General features: G+C 37.3%; 1 protein-coding gene across 1 annotated transcript in view; it reads right to left on the bottom strand.

Moving 5' to 3' along the window:
* The window catches only part of WARS2 (tryptophanyl tRNA synthetase 2, mitochondrial), a 117,748-nt gene that overhangs the window by 39,255 nt on the left and 60,955 nt on the right, over nt 1-17,538 (bottom strand). The window contains exon 2 of the mRNA XM_030824765.1: nt 13,050-13,307. Within this exon, the coding sequence (XP_030680625.1) occupies nt 13,050-13,307 (258 nt within the window). The remainder of the gene's footprint in view (nt 1-13,049; nt 13,308-17,538) is intronic.

The following is a 17,538-nucleotide window of genomic DNA, read 5'->3' as shown; positions in this document are numbered from 1 at the left end:
CTAAGCAGCAAAGCATTCAAGAGGTGACTTAGGTACTGTTAAAGGCATTCAGTTTTATAAGGGAAGCAGAGCATAAAAGTTTGGAAAGTTTGCAGCCTGACTATGTGATAGAAAAGAGAAACCAATTTTCTGGGGAGAAATTCAAGCCCGCTGCAGAAATTTTCGTAAGTAGCAAGGAGCCTAATGTTAATCCTCAAGACAGTGGGGAAAATGTCTCCAGGCCATGTCAGAGACCTTCACAGCAGCCCCTCCCATCACAGGTCCAGAGACCCAGGAGGAAAAAGTGGTTTTGTGGGCCAGGCTCAGGGTACTGGTGCTGTGCACAACCTAGGGAGTTGGCACCCTGTGTCCCAGCCACTCCAGCTGGGCTGAAAGGGGCCAAGATAGAGCGTGGGCAGTGGCTTTAGAGGGTGGAAGCCCCAAGCCTTGGCAGCTTCCATGTGGTGTTGAGCCTGTAGGTGCACAGAAGTCAAGAACTGAGGTTTGGGAACCTCCGCCTAGATTTCAGAAAACATATGGAAATGCCTTGGATGCCCAGGCAAAAGTTTGCTGCAGGGGCGAGGCCCTTATGGAGAACCTCTGCTAGGGTAGTGTGGAAAGGAAATGTGGGGTCAGGGCCCCCACACAGAGTACCTACTGGGGCACTACCTAGTGGAGCTGTGAGAAGAGGGCCACCATCCTCCAGATCTCAAAATGGTAGATCCACTAACAGCTTGCACCGTGAGCCTGGAAAAGCCACAGACACTCAATGCCAGCCTATGAAAGCAGCTAAGAGGGAGGCTGTACCCTGCAAAGCCACAGGAATGAAGCTGCTCAAGACCATGGGAACCCACCTCTTGCATCAGCGTGACCTGAGTGTGAGACCTGGAGTCAAAGGAGATCATTTTGGAGCTTTAAGATTTGACTGCCCCACTGGATTTCGGACTTGTATGAGCCATTTTGACCAATTTCTCCCATTTGGAATGGCTGTACTTACCCAGTACCTGTACCTCCATTGTATCTAGGAAGTAACTAGTTTGCTTTTGATTTTACAGGCTCATAGGCAGAAGGGACTTGCCTTGTCTCAGATGAGACTTTGGACTGTGGATTTTGGGTTAATGCTGAAATGAGTTAAGACTTTGGGGGACTGTTGGGATGGCATGATTGGTTTTGAAATGTGAGGACATGAGATTTGGAGGGGCCAGGGGCAGAATGATATGGTTTGGCTGTGTCCCCACATAATCTCAACTTCAATTATATCCCCAGAATTCCCACATGTTGTGGGAGGGACCCAGGGGGAGGTAATTGAATCATGGGGGCCGGTCTTTTCCATGCTGTTGATAGTAAATAAGTCTCACCAGATCTGACAGGTTTATCAGGGGTTTCCACTTTTGCTTCTTCCTCATTTTTCTCTTGCCGCTGGTGTGTAAGAAGTGCCTTTAACCTCCCGCCATGATTCTGAGGCTTCCCCATGTAAAACTCTAAGTCCAGTTAAAATTCTTTTTCTTCCCAGTCTCGGGTATATCTTTATCAGCAGCATGAAAACAGACTAATACAATGATGTACAGTATATATCTATCTTAAGGGAAAGTCTCAAAATTTTTTACTGATAGTCATAAACAATAAAAAATTTGAAATTCACTGAATCAGAAAATAGAAAGTATTTTCAAGCACAAATAGAACGTTCGTAAATTTGCTAAATTCAAGCTTTAGAAATACAAAAGATCTGAAAGCATTGAGACTATATTCTTTGATTAATATGTAATGAAATTAGAAATCAATTTTTTAAAAAAGTTAAGTTAAAAAAAGAGCCCTGTACTTGGAAATCTAAACACATACTTCTAAATAAATGATAGATCAAATAAGAAATAATAGTGAAAATTAGAAATTATTCAGAACTGATTTATAGTGAAAATACTATAACATCACAACTTTGTCAATGCTGATAAAACAGAACTTAGAAGGAAATTTATACTGCACTCTTAAATGTTTATATTAGAAAGAAGAATGGCTGAAAATTAATGAGGTCCACTCAAGAAGTTAGTAAAAGCACAACCACATAATTTCAAAGAAAATAAAATGGAGGAGGGAATGAAACTAATGAAATAAAAAACAAAGGAGGCAGGCAGATCACTTCAGGTCAGGAGTTTGAGACTAGCCTGGCCAACATGGCGAAACCCTGTCTCTACTTAATAAGAATACAAAAATTAGCTGGCATGCTGGTGGGCGCCGGTAATGCCAGCTACTTGGGAGGCTGAGGTATGAGAATAGCTTGAACCCAGAAGGCAGAGGTTGCAGTGAGCCGAGATCATGCCACTGCACTCCAGCCTGGGTGACAGTGAGGCTCTGTCTCAAAAAAAAAAAAAAAAAAAAAAAAAAAAGGAAATAAATAAAAAACAAAGATACAATAAGAGCCTCACAAAATCAAAAGTATATCCTCTAAATGATTAATAGAGTAGTCTCTAACAAAATTCATCAAGAGGAAACAAAGGAACCAAGGCATTTCAAGGAAAACAACCCACAGAAGGTATTGGTTATAAACATTTCAGCTTTCTAGCATAAATTAGAATTTTAGAAAACATATATCCATCATTATGCATTAGATAGCTTCCAATATGTCCAGACATTCCTGATGAGAGCTGTGGTATTAACCAATGTGATTTTTAAAAATATTGTAAATAAAATGTGACAGAATTTGTAAGATCTACATAACTCAAGTCTTAAATGTGAAAAGCAAAACTTACCATATTCAAGAGATAATATAAAAGAACAGCTTTATCACACTAGTCCAGTATAGAATAGCTTAAAAATATACTCCAGAAGCATACAACCATAAAGGAAAATACTGAATTGGCTATATTAAAAAACAAACAAACAAACAAACAAACAACTCTGTACAACAACAGACAGCATTTAAAAATTAAAACACAAGCTACAAGGCTGGGTGCGGTGGCTCACGCCTGTAATCCCAGCACTTTAGGAGGCCAAGGTGGGCAGATCACAAGGTCAGGAGATCGAGAGCCATCCTGGCTAACACAGTGAAACCCCATCTTTACTAAAAATACAAAAAATTAGCCAGGTGTGGTGGTGGGTGCCTGTAGTCCCAGCTACTTGGGAGGCCAAGGCAGGAGAATGACGTGAACCTGGGAGGCAGAGCTTGCAGTGAGCCAAGATCACGCCACTGCACTCCAGTCTGGGCGACAGAGAGAGACTCCGTCTCAAAAAAAAAAAAAAAAAAAAGACAAGCTACAAACTGAAAAATGATAATGTATAACAAAGGATTCGTACTCAGAATACGTAAAGAACCTCTACAAATCAATAGGAAAATACAAACAATTAAAAAATAGTCAAAAGATACGAGCAAAGAATTCACAAAAGAAAACAAAGGAGTTAAAACATAAGAAATAAATGCCTAACCTTACCAGTAGTCAGGGAAATTCAAACAACAATAAGATGGCACATTTCATGCATTACAGTGCCAAAAGTAATATGTCTAATAACACCAAATGTTGCCAAGGAGAGTTCCTGTTGGTGGTAATGTAAGTTAGAATACCATTTTGGAGAACAAGCTGGCAACATCCACGGAGGCTGATGATGTATATATCATACATCCTCCTGAATGTACTCTTAGGCATATATTAATACAACTAAAGAAAGTTTTTCACATGTGCACAAAAGGCAGATAAAAGTATGCCCTCTGTAGTATTGTTTGTAGTAATAAAAAGCTGGAAAAAAATCCAAATATCCTTTGCCAGGAAAATGGATAAACTGTGAAGGAGACAGACAATAGAATACTGTACAGCAGTCAAACTAAATAAATCCCAAGCATGTAACATTGTACACAAAAAATCGATGCAAGAGGATATGGGCAGCATAATGCCATTCACACAGTTTTAAAACATGCAAAACAAATAATATGGATTGTTAATGGCTATATTATATGCAATACAAATACAAACACATTTGTAGGAATGAGGAGTGTCAAATCAATATAATAGTGGTTACCTCTGGGAAGGCACAGAGGAAAATGGCGTTACAACTAAGCAGAAAAGTTTCTATTATACTTGTAATGTTTAATGTGTAAAAAACAAAAACCACATGAAGCAAGTATGCCAAAAGGTAAGCAATTCAAAAGGCAGCCATTCATTTTCATCCTTTTATGAATGTTTGAAATATTTCTTAAAAAGTCCTCAAAAAACCTTAGACAAACTCTTCTGAAAATACTTTATTATTGAAGATAAAAAGAGGCATTGTCATTAACTTTATCTCCATCTTCTAATCCCACTCTACCTTTATATAAATCCTTCTCAATATCGAGGAGCCTAGGATGGGAGCATTGTATATAGTGGAGGAAGGTGATAGAAAGTTAACATTTGCTAGACAAAATATATTATCTTATTTAAATTGCTATTATAGACATTAAAAATGGGATTCAGAGAGCTTGAGCCACTTGCCCATAGTCTCACAACCAAAAAGAAGTGACAGTAAGATTCAAGCTAAGTATGTCTGGCTTCAAAGCCTGTATTTTTTTTTTCACTATTGTTTTGACAGCAAGAAAAGAACTCTTCTTGAAGGTATAATTAACCTATCACCTGTTCCTATGTCCAGGATAGAAGTAACACAAGTGCTGCAACTTGTTCATCATGTCGCACAGGAGTACAGATCCAGGCAAGGAAGTGGTATTATTGGAAACTGTGGAGAAGGAAATACATGCAGAGTTTGATTATATAATAGTTTTCCAAACTTATTATTTATGCCATGGGCCATTTAGATTCTTATTTACCCCTAGGAACTTTGGAGGTGATGCCAATTTCACAAATATATTCTCCAAGTCCACTAATCTACGCAGACGTTTGCTCCCTTTCCATTGTTAGCTGAAAGAGCACCTATTGTTGGTAGCGAACAATTTTGAGAGTTTAACAAATATAAATACACTCAAATATTTTCCTAAATTACCAGAATAAATGGAAGCACTAGACTCTCTGTCCAGTTTAAGGCCTTAGTTTTATACCTCTAAGACAAGGGACAATTGGTGAGGTATAACTTTTATTTATGTATAGTAAGCCAAGATTTATGTAGTCAGTTACTTCGGCTATCATTCAGAAACCAATTCCTCCATTGTCTCTCTTCCTTTATCATTATTGATTTTTGTTTCCTGGGAAACAACATAACTCTAATTACAGAATGAGCCCACATTCCAGAGATGCAAATCCCCCTCTCCTCCCTCAACTTTTCCTTGGTCTCTTTGGACCCTCGTAACACAGTATCTGGTGGCCCCAACTGTCCTTTTCTCCTTGCCTTGGCAGGAATCCAGTGCCTAGAGCTATGTCCTCCACTTTTTATCTTCCATCTGCAGAGTAACAGTGAAAGATGTAGAGGCCTGTACCCCAGGCAGCTGTAGGACTCAGATTGGATCTGCACTCAGGCCTGCTGGCTTGCTAGAAATAAAAGACCATTGACTCTGGCGTGGGGATGGAAACCTCTGCCAAACACACACATAGGCATGACCCCCTTCCCACGACGTGTTTCTCTCTCACTCTCTCTCTCTCTCTCTCTCACACACACACACACACACACACCTTTGAGAGGAGAGGGTCTATAAAATTCCCCGCATATGGTGAACATATTTTAGGGGAAGCACGTGACTAGAGGCCAGTGGGAGAGAAAGAAAAAGAAAATAATGAGAAAAATCTTCAGTAAGTCTGAATTGTTCCAGTCAGACTGCTGAGAAAGAATTCAAAGGATTGGAGATGAAAATTACTGGTAAAAGTCAACATTGTAACACAGCTAAATCCTTTCCCCATTTCAACCCATTATTAGAACTTTTTCTGACGTTCAACAATAGCACACAGAAAAATAGCCTTTATAATTTAGCTGTAATTTGCTTAACACAATGAATACAGCTGAAAAAAGCACATTATAAAATAATATTTTTCTCTAACTCATAATTTCAAAAATTCTTAATTTTGCTTGTAAATAACTGTGTGATGGGGAGGTGGGTATAACTAATGTTAACTGGAATTGGCTCCCAAAACATTAAATAAAATTGTTTTCTAAATTCTTATCCTTTCTGTTACATATTTAATGATCGATTAAATGCTTAAGTACACTATAAACCTACCAGTATAAAGGAAATAGCAAATGTAGATAAATAATCTCTAATTTATCTGTTTTGTAAGTTAAGGACTGATTTATCAAATCTTCTCAAAACTAAACCAGAAGAAATTATTTTGGCTTCAGCTTTAAAGAGTCATTGGTAGAAGTTAATCAGATCATCCAATCACAAAATAAACTGATAATAAAAGGTCTGCATAACTTAGTGGTGTAGCAGAAGAAACACCGGCCTAGTGTACTCTGGGGCTTCATTTTTTAAGGGATTTCTAGCTAAGCTGAGTTTAGATTTTTACCTGAGGGCAGGAGAGAAACACTGATGTGTTTTTAGTAGAAAGGTGACTGTGGCTGCCTTGTGGGGAATGAACTGCCAAACTGTGAGCTAGGGCAGGAGTGAAAGGGTAATTTAATTGTTCAGGTGAGAAATAATGAGGGCCTTGAGGTCAGCTCCAACTCCCCACTTCCCCTCTACAAGCATCTCCAGAAGCAGAGACGTGAGGGCTGGAGAAGGGTGCGTAGGCAGGGGGGCAGAACGAGGTTCCCACCTCATGAGTACATCTTCCATAAGTGGTGCTTTAGGGGAAAACTGTAAAAGCCCTGGCTTTGCCACCTACGAACTGGGTGACCTTAGGCAGCTAATGAAAAAGTTCTATAAGCTGAGTATTTACTAAGTACCAGGTACTGCTCAAAGATCATTTTAAGTACATTTTCAATTTACTTAATCTCTTCATACCTTAATTTATTCATTAGTGAAAGATAACAGTAATATCTAATTCCTGTGGCTGTTTTGATGATTAAGAGAGAAGTCATATACATGAAATAGCTTGGTAAACCTAACACATTGTGTTTTTCTTTTTTGAGATAAGGTGTCGCTCTGTCGCCCATGCTGGAGTGCAGTGGCGTGATCTCTGCTCACTTCTACTTCTGCTTCCTGGGTTCACCCGATTCTCCTGCCTCAGCCTCCCTCCCGAGTAGCTGGCACCACAGGCATGTGACACCACGCCTGGCTAATTTTTGTATTTTTTGTAGAGAGAGGGTTTTGCCTTGTTACCCAGGCTGATCTGGAGCTCCTGAGCTCAAGGGATCTACCTGCCTCAGCCTCCCAAAGTGCTGATATTACAGGTGTGAGCCACCCTGTCCAGCCAGCCTTACACATTTAAAAATAGTATTCTGACCAGGCACAGTGGCTCACACCTGTACTCCCAGCACTTTGGGAGGACTGCTTAAGCCCAGGAGTTTGGGGCTGCAGTGAGCTATCACTCCACCACTGTACTCCAACCTGGGTGACAGAGTGAGACCCTGTCATAAATAAATAAATAAATAAATAAAAATACTTTCCTAATAAGCATTTTTTTTATAAATCTGAAAATGATACGATTATTTTCTTTTCAGCCCCCCCCTTTATTGGAGACTACACAGATTGATCACCTCACACTTGTTAAAATGACTGTTACTAAAAAGATAAGCCAGGTGTGGTGGCTCATGGCTGTAATCCCAGCGCTTTGGGAGGCTAAGGTGGACAGATCACTTGAGGTCAGGAGTTCGAGACCAGCCTGGCCAACATAGTGAAACCCTGTCTCTACTAAAAATACAAAAATTAGCCAAGCTTGGTGGCAGGCGCCTGTAATCCCAACTACTTGGGAGGCTGAGGCAGGAGAATTGTTTGAACCCGGGAGGCAGAGGTTGCAGTGAGCCGAGATCGTGGCACTGCACCCCAGCCTGGGTGACAAAGTGAGATTCCATCTAAAAAACAAAAACAAAAACAAAAACAAAACAAAACAAACAAACAAAAAAACAAGATAACATGTGTTGGCAAAGATGTGGAGAAAAGGGAACCCATGCACACTGTTGGTGAGAAAGTAAGTTAGTACAGCCATTATGGAAAATAGTATGGTAGTTCCTCAAAAAAATTAAAAACAGAACTATCATATAAGCCAGCAATCCCTCTAATGGGTATATATACAAAGGAAAGAAAATCAGTATGTCAAAGACACATCTGTACTCTCATGTTTATTACAGCACTATTCATAATAGTCAAAATATGGAATCAACCTAAGTGTCTACCAACAGATGAACAGATAAAGAAAATACACTATATACACACAATGGAATACTATTCAGCCTTGAAAAAGGAAATCCTGTCAGTTATGACAACATGGATGAACCCAGAGGACATTTTGTTAAGTGAAATAAGCCAGGCACAGAAAGACAAATACAGCATAAGCTCACTTATATGTGAAATCTAAAAAATCGAGCTCACAGAAGCACAGTAGAATGGGGCAAGAGGAAATGGGAAGATGTTGGTCAAAGGACACAAAATTTCAGTTAGACGAGAGGAATAAGTTCAAGAGATCTATGGTACAATATGGTGACCATAGTTAATAATAATGTATTGTATACCTGAACATCACTTAAAGATAGGTAAGTATGTGAGGTAATACATATGTTATATAGCTTGATTTAGCCATTTTACAATGTATACATATTTCAAAGCATCATGTTGTACACCACAAATATATGCAATTTTTGTCAATTTAAAATAAAGAAAAAATTCTTTCTAGCATTGCCTATTAAAAAGAAGAAAATGAAAAAGAAAAAAAGACAGTTATTGATTATTGATTTTTGTATTACAAAACATAAGTCATCACCATGATGATCCTTTACCTACTAGAACACTGTAAATAATGGCGTCATGTGGCTAAGATAATAACTGTTTCCAGAAGACTAGTTTATTCACTTATACTTCTACTTGAAAATGGTTCTAAGAAGCAAAAGCCAATACATGCCTTCATGGCTGTAAGATAAGGCATCAGGAGGACCTTTCCATCATCATCCGTGAACAAACTGAAGCATTATGGCCATTCTAAAGGAGCTGATGTCTAATGTTCATTTCCAGGCAATCCACCGGCAGTAGGTGAGCACAGCTTCTACTCAAATTAATGAAAATAGTGATGAGCAACTATGTGGGACAGTAGTTTATAGTCACTAACCATCAGTTAACACAGATTAGTGTAAAGAGAAAGCAACTAAAAAACTAAGGCTTATTTTTAAGTTTAAAAGAATTAACTTTATAGTAAACAAAAGAAAACCTGATCAATACATCAAAGGTGTGAAAAAAAGTAGAAGCATAAAAATCAAAGTTTTAATTCTTTTTAAGCGCAGGACTAACTTTATAGGAAATAAATTAAAATTTGATGAACAAATCAAAAGGCATAAAAAAAAGACTTAAGATCCATAATCAAATGAAATATGTGAATCTTGGTAGATCTTCACTCAAACAAGCCTACTATAAAAGTCATTTTTGAGAGAGTCAGGGTAATTTGGGTATTAGATGATAATATGGAATTATCATTGTTAGGTGTCATTACAGTATTATGGTTATGTAAGAAAATTTCCTGAATTTATAGTGCCATGCTAAAATATTTAGGAATTGGAATGCCATGATTTGTGGTATCTGCTTTGTAATACTTCAACAAAGAAAATAACATCAACCAGGCACAGTGGCTCATTCCTATAATCCCAACACTTTGGAAGGCCGAGTTGGGAGAATCACTTGAGCCCAGGAGTTTGATACCAGCCTGGGCAACGTTGTGAGACCCCGTCTCTCAAAAAAAAAAAAAAAAAAAGCCAGGTGTGGTAGAATACACCTGTAGTCCCAGCTATTACTCAGGAGGCTAAGGTAGGAGGATCCTGAGCCCAGGAGTTCGAAGCTGCAGTGAGCTATGATCACACTACTGCACTCCAGCCTAGAGCAAGACCCTATCTCTATTTCAAAAAAGAAAAGAAAGTAACATCAGTGAGACAAATAACGAAATGTTAACAAGTGATGGGGTACAGTATACTATTCTCTCTATTGTTATAAATTTTTTAAAATATTTTAAAATAAAATTACATTTTTTTAAAAAGGAGGAAAGAAAGCCTTATAAAATATCCCATCCATCCATCCATCCATCCACAGAGTTGTAATAAGGTTGGTTACCTGAGTCAAAGAACAAAATGGCTAAGACCAAGTTTATCTTAGGTTATAAAGACACCTGAGGAAATTTTTCATATTGTCTTTGTCAGACAAATTGTATAATGTAGGCAAGATGAGTACCTCCCTTACATTTTGCTGGCAAACTATCAAAATTCTCCACAATGGAGCTGAAGTGAGGGATGGCCGGAGGTGAATTATAAAACAGCTTTACAACTGCATTAAGGCTATGAGGAGAAGACGGGCACACACCAGTCAAGTCTGTCCCTTCCACTCTCTGACCTAGACCCAATGAGCTCATTAGGTTCCATTTTAAGAGAAGGTGAATTTTGTCCCTCCTTAATGGGGAAGTCTTTACAAAGTCTCTCATATTGTGGGTTACTTTTTCAATTGCTATTTTGAACAACAAAGTTCCTCATGGAAGAAAATATCTCAATTATTGCAAATTTAGGTACTTATGAAGGTCATTGCTAAAAAGTAGCAATAACCTTGCTTTATAAAGTAGAAAAAAATTATAATATGGTAATCATTCCTGAGAGATTGAGCTCAAAGTGCAAGTATAGGATGTAGTTGTAAATAAGCCTTTAATATTAAAGATCACTTTAAAAAGCAATCTGGCAAGTGGTTACTTTGTGGAGATTAGACATTCATCTACAAGAAGTACGGAAATAGGTACTTGTGGCTGGGAATACAATTTTTAGAAATAGTATCAGCTAAGGATCAAAAGCCAGCTTGTATTAAAAACAGCTTAGATGAAGTGATGATGTCCTTTGCAAAATGCATTAGGTGACTCAAAAAGTGGCTCTAACGATGAACAGCTCTCCAACGTTGGCAATGGATGTGAAGCTCGAGGCATGTTCTTTTCAGAAAGAAGGTGAGAGTGCTTTTGAGATAGGATGACCAAGAAGGTGAGAGACCTGGGGACACCTAGTTTGTAGAAGGCAAGACCTATACAGTAAGGACCTACAGGGTAAGATACAAATGGTACATAATAAATGTCTTTCCAAGTATTCGAAGAGCAGTTGTGTGGAAGCAGAGTTGATTTATTGTGTTTTTTACAGAGCAGAAATTAAATGAATGAATGGAAATTATATGGAGGTAGATATTTGGTCAGTAAAAGCAAGTATTTTATAGTAACTGGATCTGTCCAACACTGAATTTGAAAAATCATGTGTAAGCAAAGGCTTCCTGACCAACTATAAGGAATGAAGTTGAGGTAAATTGCCTTTATGGTCCTTTTAATGATCAGATTCTATTATTTTATCAAATTGTCTCCAAGCTGGCAACAAAGTTGATAACTGCATTTATTTTTTAAACATACAGTTGGCCCTCTGAATTTGTGTGTTCTGCATCCATGGACTCAACCAAACAGCAGATTGAAAATATTAGGAAAAAACAACTAATAAAAAATAACACTGCCACTATATATACACTGTGGAATACTACACAGTCATAACAAGGAATGAAATCATGTCTTTTGCAGCAGCATGGAGGCCAACATGAAATACAGGCCATTACCCTAAGTGAAATCATTCAGAAACAGAAAATCAAATACTGCATGTTCTCACTTATAAGTGGGAACTAAAGAATAGGTACACATGGACATACAGAGAGAAATAACAGACACTAGAGACTCCAAAAGCCGGGAAGAGGATGTTGGTTGAAAAATCACCTATTGAGTACAATGTTCACTATTCGGGTGACAGGTACACTAAAAGTTCAGACTTCACCACTACACAACATATCCATGTGACAAAACTGCACATACACCTTCCTAATCTCCAAAAATTTAAAAAATTAGTATATATATATGAAATCAGTGTGTATTTAGGCATCAAAAAATAACAATACCACAATAGAAAAATAATACAAATTAAAAAACAATACAGTATAACAACTATTTGCATAGCATTTATATTATATTAGATTATTATAAGTAATGTAGAGATGGTTTAAAGTATACGAGAGAATATGTGTAGGTTATATGCAAATATGATTCCATTTTATATAAGGAACTTGAGCATCTGCAGATTTTGGTAGCTTTGGTGGTCCTGGAACCAACACTCTTTGGATGCCAAGGGATCATTATACTCTTTTCGTTTATCACATATTTTTTAACTGTCTGCTCTGTAAGAATCATTACATTAAGTGTTATGTATAAAAAATATATAAAAATAATGATAGAAATATACAGTCAAGGAAGGTTACATATATTCATGCATGTTAACATGTACCATAGCATGTATAACATACCATTCCTTGGCTGGACTTTGTCCTAAGGTTAAAGCAGATACATAATGAAGGCATGATCTAGTTAGAATTTTCATATTTTTCTAGGGTGTATCTTGATTGCCTTGTCTCTAGGCCAGACTATCGGCCTGTCCAAGAATAAATTGATTCATCCACAGTGAATATATGAGTCAAATATTTTGGCTTTTCTATGAAGCTTTTCTTGGCTTAAACACAAGGCACTGGGACTTTGTCTTCCAATTTCCCAACTTGGGCTATGAAATCTTCTCAAAAACTGTTATACAAAGAATGAACAATGGGAATTATCCAACAGACCTTCCAAATACAACATCTAATAAAGCAACATTGGAATTACATAAAACTATTGGTCACTAACTTCTATCCTTGATCACAAGGAGATTAGTCAATAACACAAAGTAATCAGTTTGAAAGCAACCCAGCATAGCAAAACAATTCCAGGGCTAGAAGTACTAATGAAACACAACTCTTGGTATATGAAGCATCATAAACTTACCAAATACAGTGGAAGAAAAGCTGAAAAATACTCTTGCAATATAATGATGCTTAATGATATAAATACAAGTAAAACATTAAGCTGAAAAAAAATCACATTTGAAAAAGGCACCTTCAAACACTTTTTAAAAATCACAAGCAGGGGCTATATGAACCATTCAACATTTTTTCCTCAAATAATCTACAAATAAGAGTTTTCTCAGTTCTAATCTGAGAAGCTGACCTGAGATTGTTGGAAAAGGATGCTTTTTTCCGGGTTTATGCCGCAGGCAAGAAGAACAGCAGTCATGTCCAGGATGCTCTGCCGAAGGACAGCTGGGTCTTGGGGGACAGTAATGGAGTGGAGGTCAACAATGCTGTATAATACAGAGTCATATTCATCCTGTAACCTCACCCAGCTCTCAATGGCTCCCAGGTAATTGCCCAGGTGGAGGATTCCTGTAGGTTGAATGCCGGAAAATACTCGCTTCTTGCTGTCTTTCTGGAACGAAGGAAAACAAGCATATTTGCTTTTGAGGCAGAATCCCATGAATCCTATGTCCATGTTATCATTGCTGTGGGAGCTAGTTATATTTTTGTAAACTACAATCTGACAGTCATCATCATCAATTTATTTTGTGCCTACTGTGTAAATCACTATGCTAGATGCTACTAGGGACAAAAAAAATGATATTAAAAATGTTTTTGCACTCGAACATGTACAAATGCAAAGACATATAAGAAAAGATCTGTGGCCAAGAGTGGTGGCTCATGCCTGTAATCCCAGCACTTTGGGAGGCTGAGGAGGGTGGATCACCTGAGGTCAGGAGTTTGGGACCAGCCTGGCCAACATGGTGAAACCCCATCTCTACTAAAAATACAAAAATCACCCGGGCATGGTGGTGCACCTTTAATCCCAGCTACTCGGGAGGCTGAGGTGGGAGAATTGCTTGAACCTAGGAGGTGGAGGCTGCACTGAGCCAAGATTGCATCACCGCACTCTAGCCTAGGCAACAGAGTGAGACCCAGTCTCAAAAAAAAAAAAAAGAAGGAAAAGATCTGCATCCCCAAGAGCATGTGATCTAATTGGAGATAGAGGGTATTGTTTATGAAAAGATAAGCAAAGGTATAACATGGTAACATGATCATGACCAGTTTGGAATGATACAGAATAGGGTTCAGACAGGAATTCCCAAGAGGAAAAGATAACTGAGGCTTGGTGGTCAATGAGGAAGCCTTCAGACATAGAATCAAATTTCACTGGAGATTAAAGGGGCCTCAAGGGTTTTTCATGTCATTTAATTTATTTTGCAGTTAAGGAAATGAAGGCCTTACCATTAGTGCTAAAGGCTACTGCTATTGCCTTAAGATTTTTTTTATATTGTCGATATTATAATTTGGTGTATGAGATCTTGGGCTAGAAATTAGAAAACATACACTCTATTTCTAATATTACTTCTTAATAAGGCTATTTAAATTTTCTATGCCTTGGTTTCCTTTTACTTTTAATAAAATCATATTTGGGTTTTCAATTCTTCAAAAGGAAATTTTAATTCTACATAATTATTTAAATTATAAAAAGCATTTTTACCCTGGTCATATTTTCCCTTTGGTTTGTACTTTCTAATACTGAAGTTATAATAGGAAAATGAAAAGAAAAAAATGCAATACAAAGTAAAAAACCAATTGTTATTTTTCCCCTGAATTATTTTATAATAAATTCCACAGTGAAAAACCAAAAATGAGTATGTATCAATAAATATGCTGTAACTAAAAGGCCCTGAGAAAATAAAATGCATCATTATCATTTTTAACCACCACCACCACAACAAAACAACAATAACAGCAATAATTTACTGAACAACTATGTTGGAAGCATTTATGCCCAGTGCTTTACATATATTAATGCATTTAATCCTTATAATACCTAATATGGTAGGCATATTATTACCTCCAGTTTATAGATGAGAGACGTGAGGCTCACAGATTTAACTAGATTGCCCATGGTCACACAGCTAGTAAGTGGTGGAGTTGAGGTTTCAAGCCAGATATCGCTGACTTCAAAGCCCATGTATGTTCTCTCTACTAGCTACTATGCTTTGCTTAGCTACCATCTATTAAGACTTTATTATATTCGTTGTATTAATTTTGCAACTTTTCAGTCAGTTTAAAAATTTGCAAAATAAAAAATTACAGGGACAAAAAAGACCATTATTATACAGGTATCTTAGTGTATTATGAGCCAAGTTTCTCTAGTGTATATATCTAGGAGCAGAATTGCTGAGTCATAAGGTATGTTTATGTTTCTTCAATTGTAGTACTTCAATATGGTGAACTATTCCTAAGTATGTAACATTATACACTTTCTACCAAGTTCCTGTTCCATGTCCTCATCAACACTTGGTATTAGCAGTCTTTTTATTTTTAGCTAATCTGATGGAAATGAGGTAGAATCTCATTATGGTTTAATTCTCTTTGATTATTAAAGAAGTTGGGAACTCTTTTTATGATTATTACCTATTTTTACCTCCTCTTCTATGAAGAGCCTATTTAAATTATTTTGCCTGTTTTTCTCAGATTGGATTGTCTTTTATTGATTTCAGAATCTGTACATATTCTAGATGCTAATATTTTGTCAATTACATGTAGAGCAAATATTGTCATATTGTATGGCTGTCTTCTCTTTATATTATCTTTTGATAAAGTTATGTACTTAATTTTATGAATCAAATATATAACTTCTGATAACAGATTATTGTGTCATAGAAATCTTTCAATACACTGCAGTTATGAAGGTGCACGTGTGTGTGTGTGTGTGTGTGTGCATATATGGATATATACATATAGCTAGACACACACACATATGCATATATAAAATGTGCGTGTGTATGCACTTTAAAATTTTATCTTTACTCTTCACATTTAGGTCTGTATCCATCTGGAGTTTTTTGCATATGGTGTGAGGTAAGCATCTAATTTCTTCTTTTTTTCCTATATGAATATCTGATTATTCTAGCACCATTTATTGAAAAGACTGTCTCTTCCCACTGCTTTGAAATGCCATCGCCATCATAAATCAAGGATCCCTCTATGAAGAATCTGGTAAGGGTCTGGTCTTTCAATTCTGACTCATTAGTCTGTCTGTCACTGTGTCAGTATCACATTGCTTTTTAAAAATATGTCTTGGAACCTGCTAAAGTGAGGCTTTCCACCTTCTTTTTCTTCAAGAGTACTTTATCCATCCTTGGCCCTTTATATGTATCAATATATTTTAGAATCATCTTGTCAAGTCCCAAGAGAAGAAAAAAAACCTGTTCATTTTTTCCTTCTTTTTAGATTAGATTAAAAGCTGCAATTGTTGGTTGGGGTTGCTGACTGGGATCACACTGCATCTATAGATTGTTTCAGGGAGAACTGACATCTTATAATATTGAGTCCTCCAATCTAGGAAGCCACAAGCCATGTTAAGTCTTTTTTATACCTAATGCTAGCTCCTGAGAGCTAATCTACTTTTGATATGTGAGTGCCAAGGCTACTTAAATTTGGCACTTCCTTTTCCCCAAGTATTCCAACTCCTACAAATATAGTCTATTTTCCTCTCAACTCCTAAGATGGTAGCCCTAAAATAGAATGCTACATCATAGTTCCATGGTCCAGAATTGTGCTCGATCCAAGAACTGAGGAGGAAACCCAAATGATTTGTGGCTCTGAGGATATGAAAAATATCCTTCAGGTAATTGAGAACAAATATAATCTTACACTCAAAATCACAAACACACATATAAAAGGCTTTCAAGTGATGAAATCCCCAAATCATAATCTAGAAACAATATTTTTAAAATAATTCCTACTTGAGAATTGAGAGAGAGAAGTTAGCATAGAATGAGTACCTATTAGTGAGGCTTCCTCCAGGACCTAGGGACCTTAACCAGCTCTGGATTCCTGATATGGGAATAAGCAAAGGAATTTTCAGTGCAGTAAGAAATGATTAATGGGCTTTAGGGACTGATTGATGAAGAGAGAAAGCAAAGCAGAAAAACAAACTCTGAAGTTAATAAATGGAAAGGAAAAAAATACCATCCTGAAATACTTGACCTAGGAAGATAAGGGACTGTTTACGGTAAATGTAAAGGGTTATAAAGACTAGGAATTTTAAGTTGAAAATAATAGGAATATTTTCACATATATTCTTCCATCTTCAAACTCAGAAATTATTCCCCAGGAGAAACGGAGAAAACAAATTCTTGAGAAAACTAGAAGAGAAAAGCACCAGAGAAGAGACTGTGGGAAAAAAGTATTGTGACCAGTGGGAATGGGCTAGAAATGATCTAATATTTCTTTTCCATTCTCTAGTTCCTGGGATTCTATACATTAGCGCAGAGGGAATGATATTATCAAGTAATGAGACCAACGAGACGTGTTTTGTTCAATTTTCAAGACGCTGTTAAAAAAATACAGCCTCTAAATGGGAACTGGATACCTGGTCTTAAAAATATACAGAGAGCGTCCTGCTCTTCTGCAGTAAGTTTATGCTCCCGTCTGTTCCCTCTGCAGGAGTCAGCAGGCGGCCTGATTGCATGGCAGGGGAACATGCCAGGTACCATGAAATCATGGGGTTGGAATGTGGAGTTTGGGTGGTGGGAGGATGGGGGTTCTGTGTTCAAAAGCACTAGAGTTAGAAAAGAATGAAAACGAAAGGAGCTTGGGCTTCACATGGGTTTGGACAGGAGACA

The sequence above is a fragment of the Nomascus leucogenys genome, chromosome 12 (assembly GCF_006542625.1).
Source record: "Nomascus leucogenys isolate Asia chromosome 12, Asia_NLE_v1, whole genome shotgun sequence".
In the NCBI taxonomy this organism is placed as follows: Eukaryota; Metazoa; Chordata; class Mammalia; order Primates; family Hylobatidae; genus Nomascus; species Nomascus leucogenys.
This window is presented reverse-complemented; position numbering and strand designations above follow the sequence as displayed.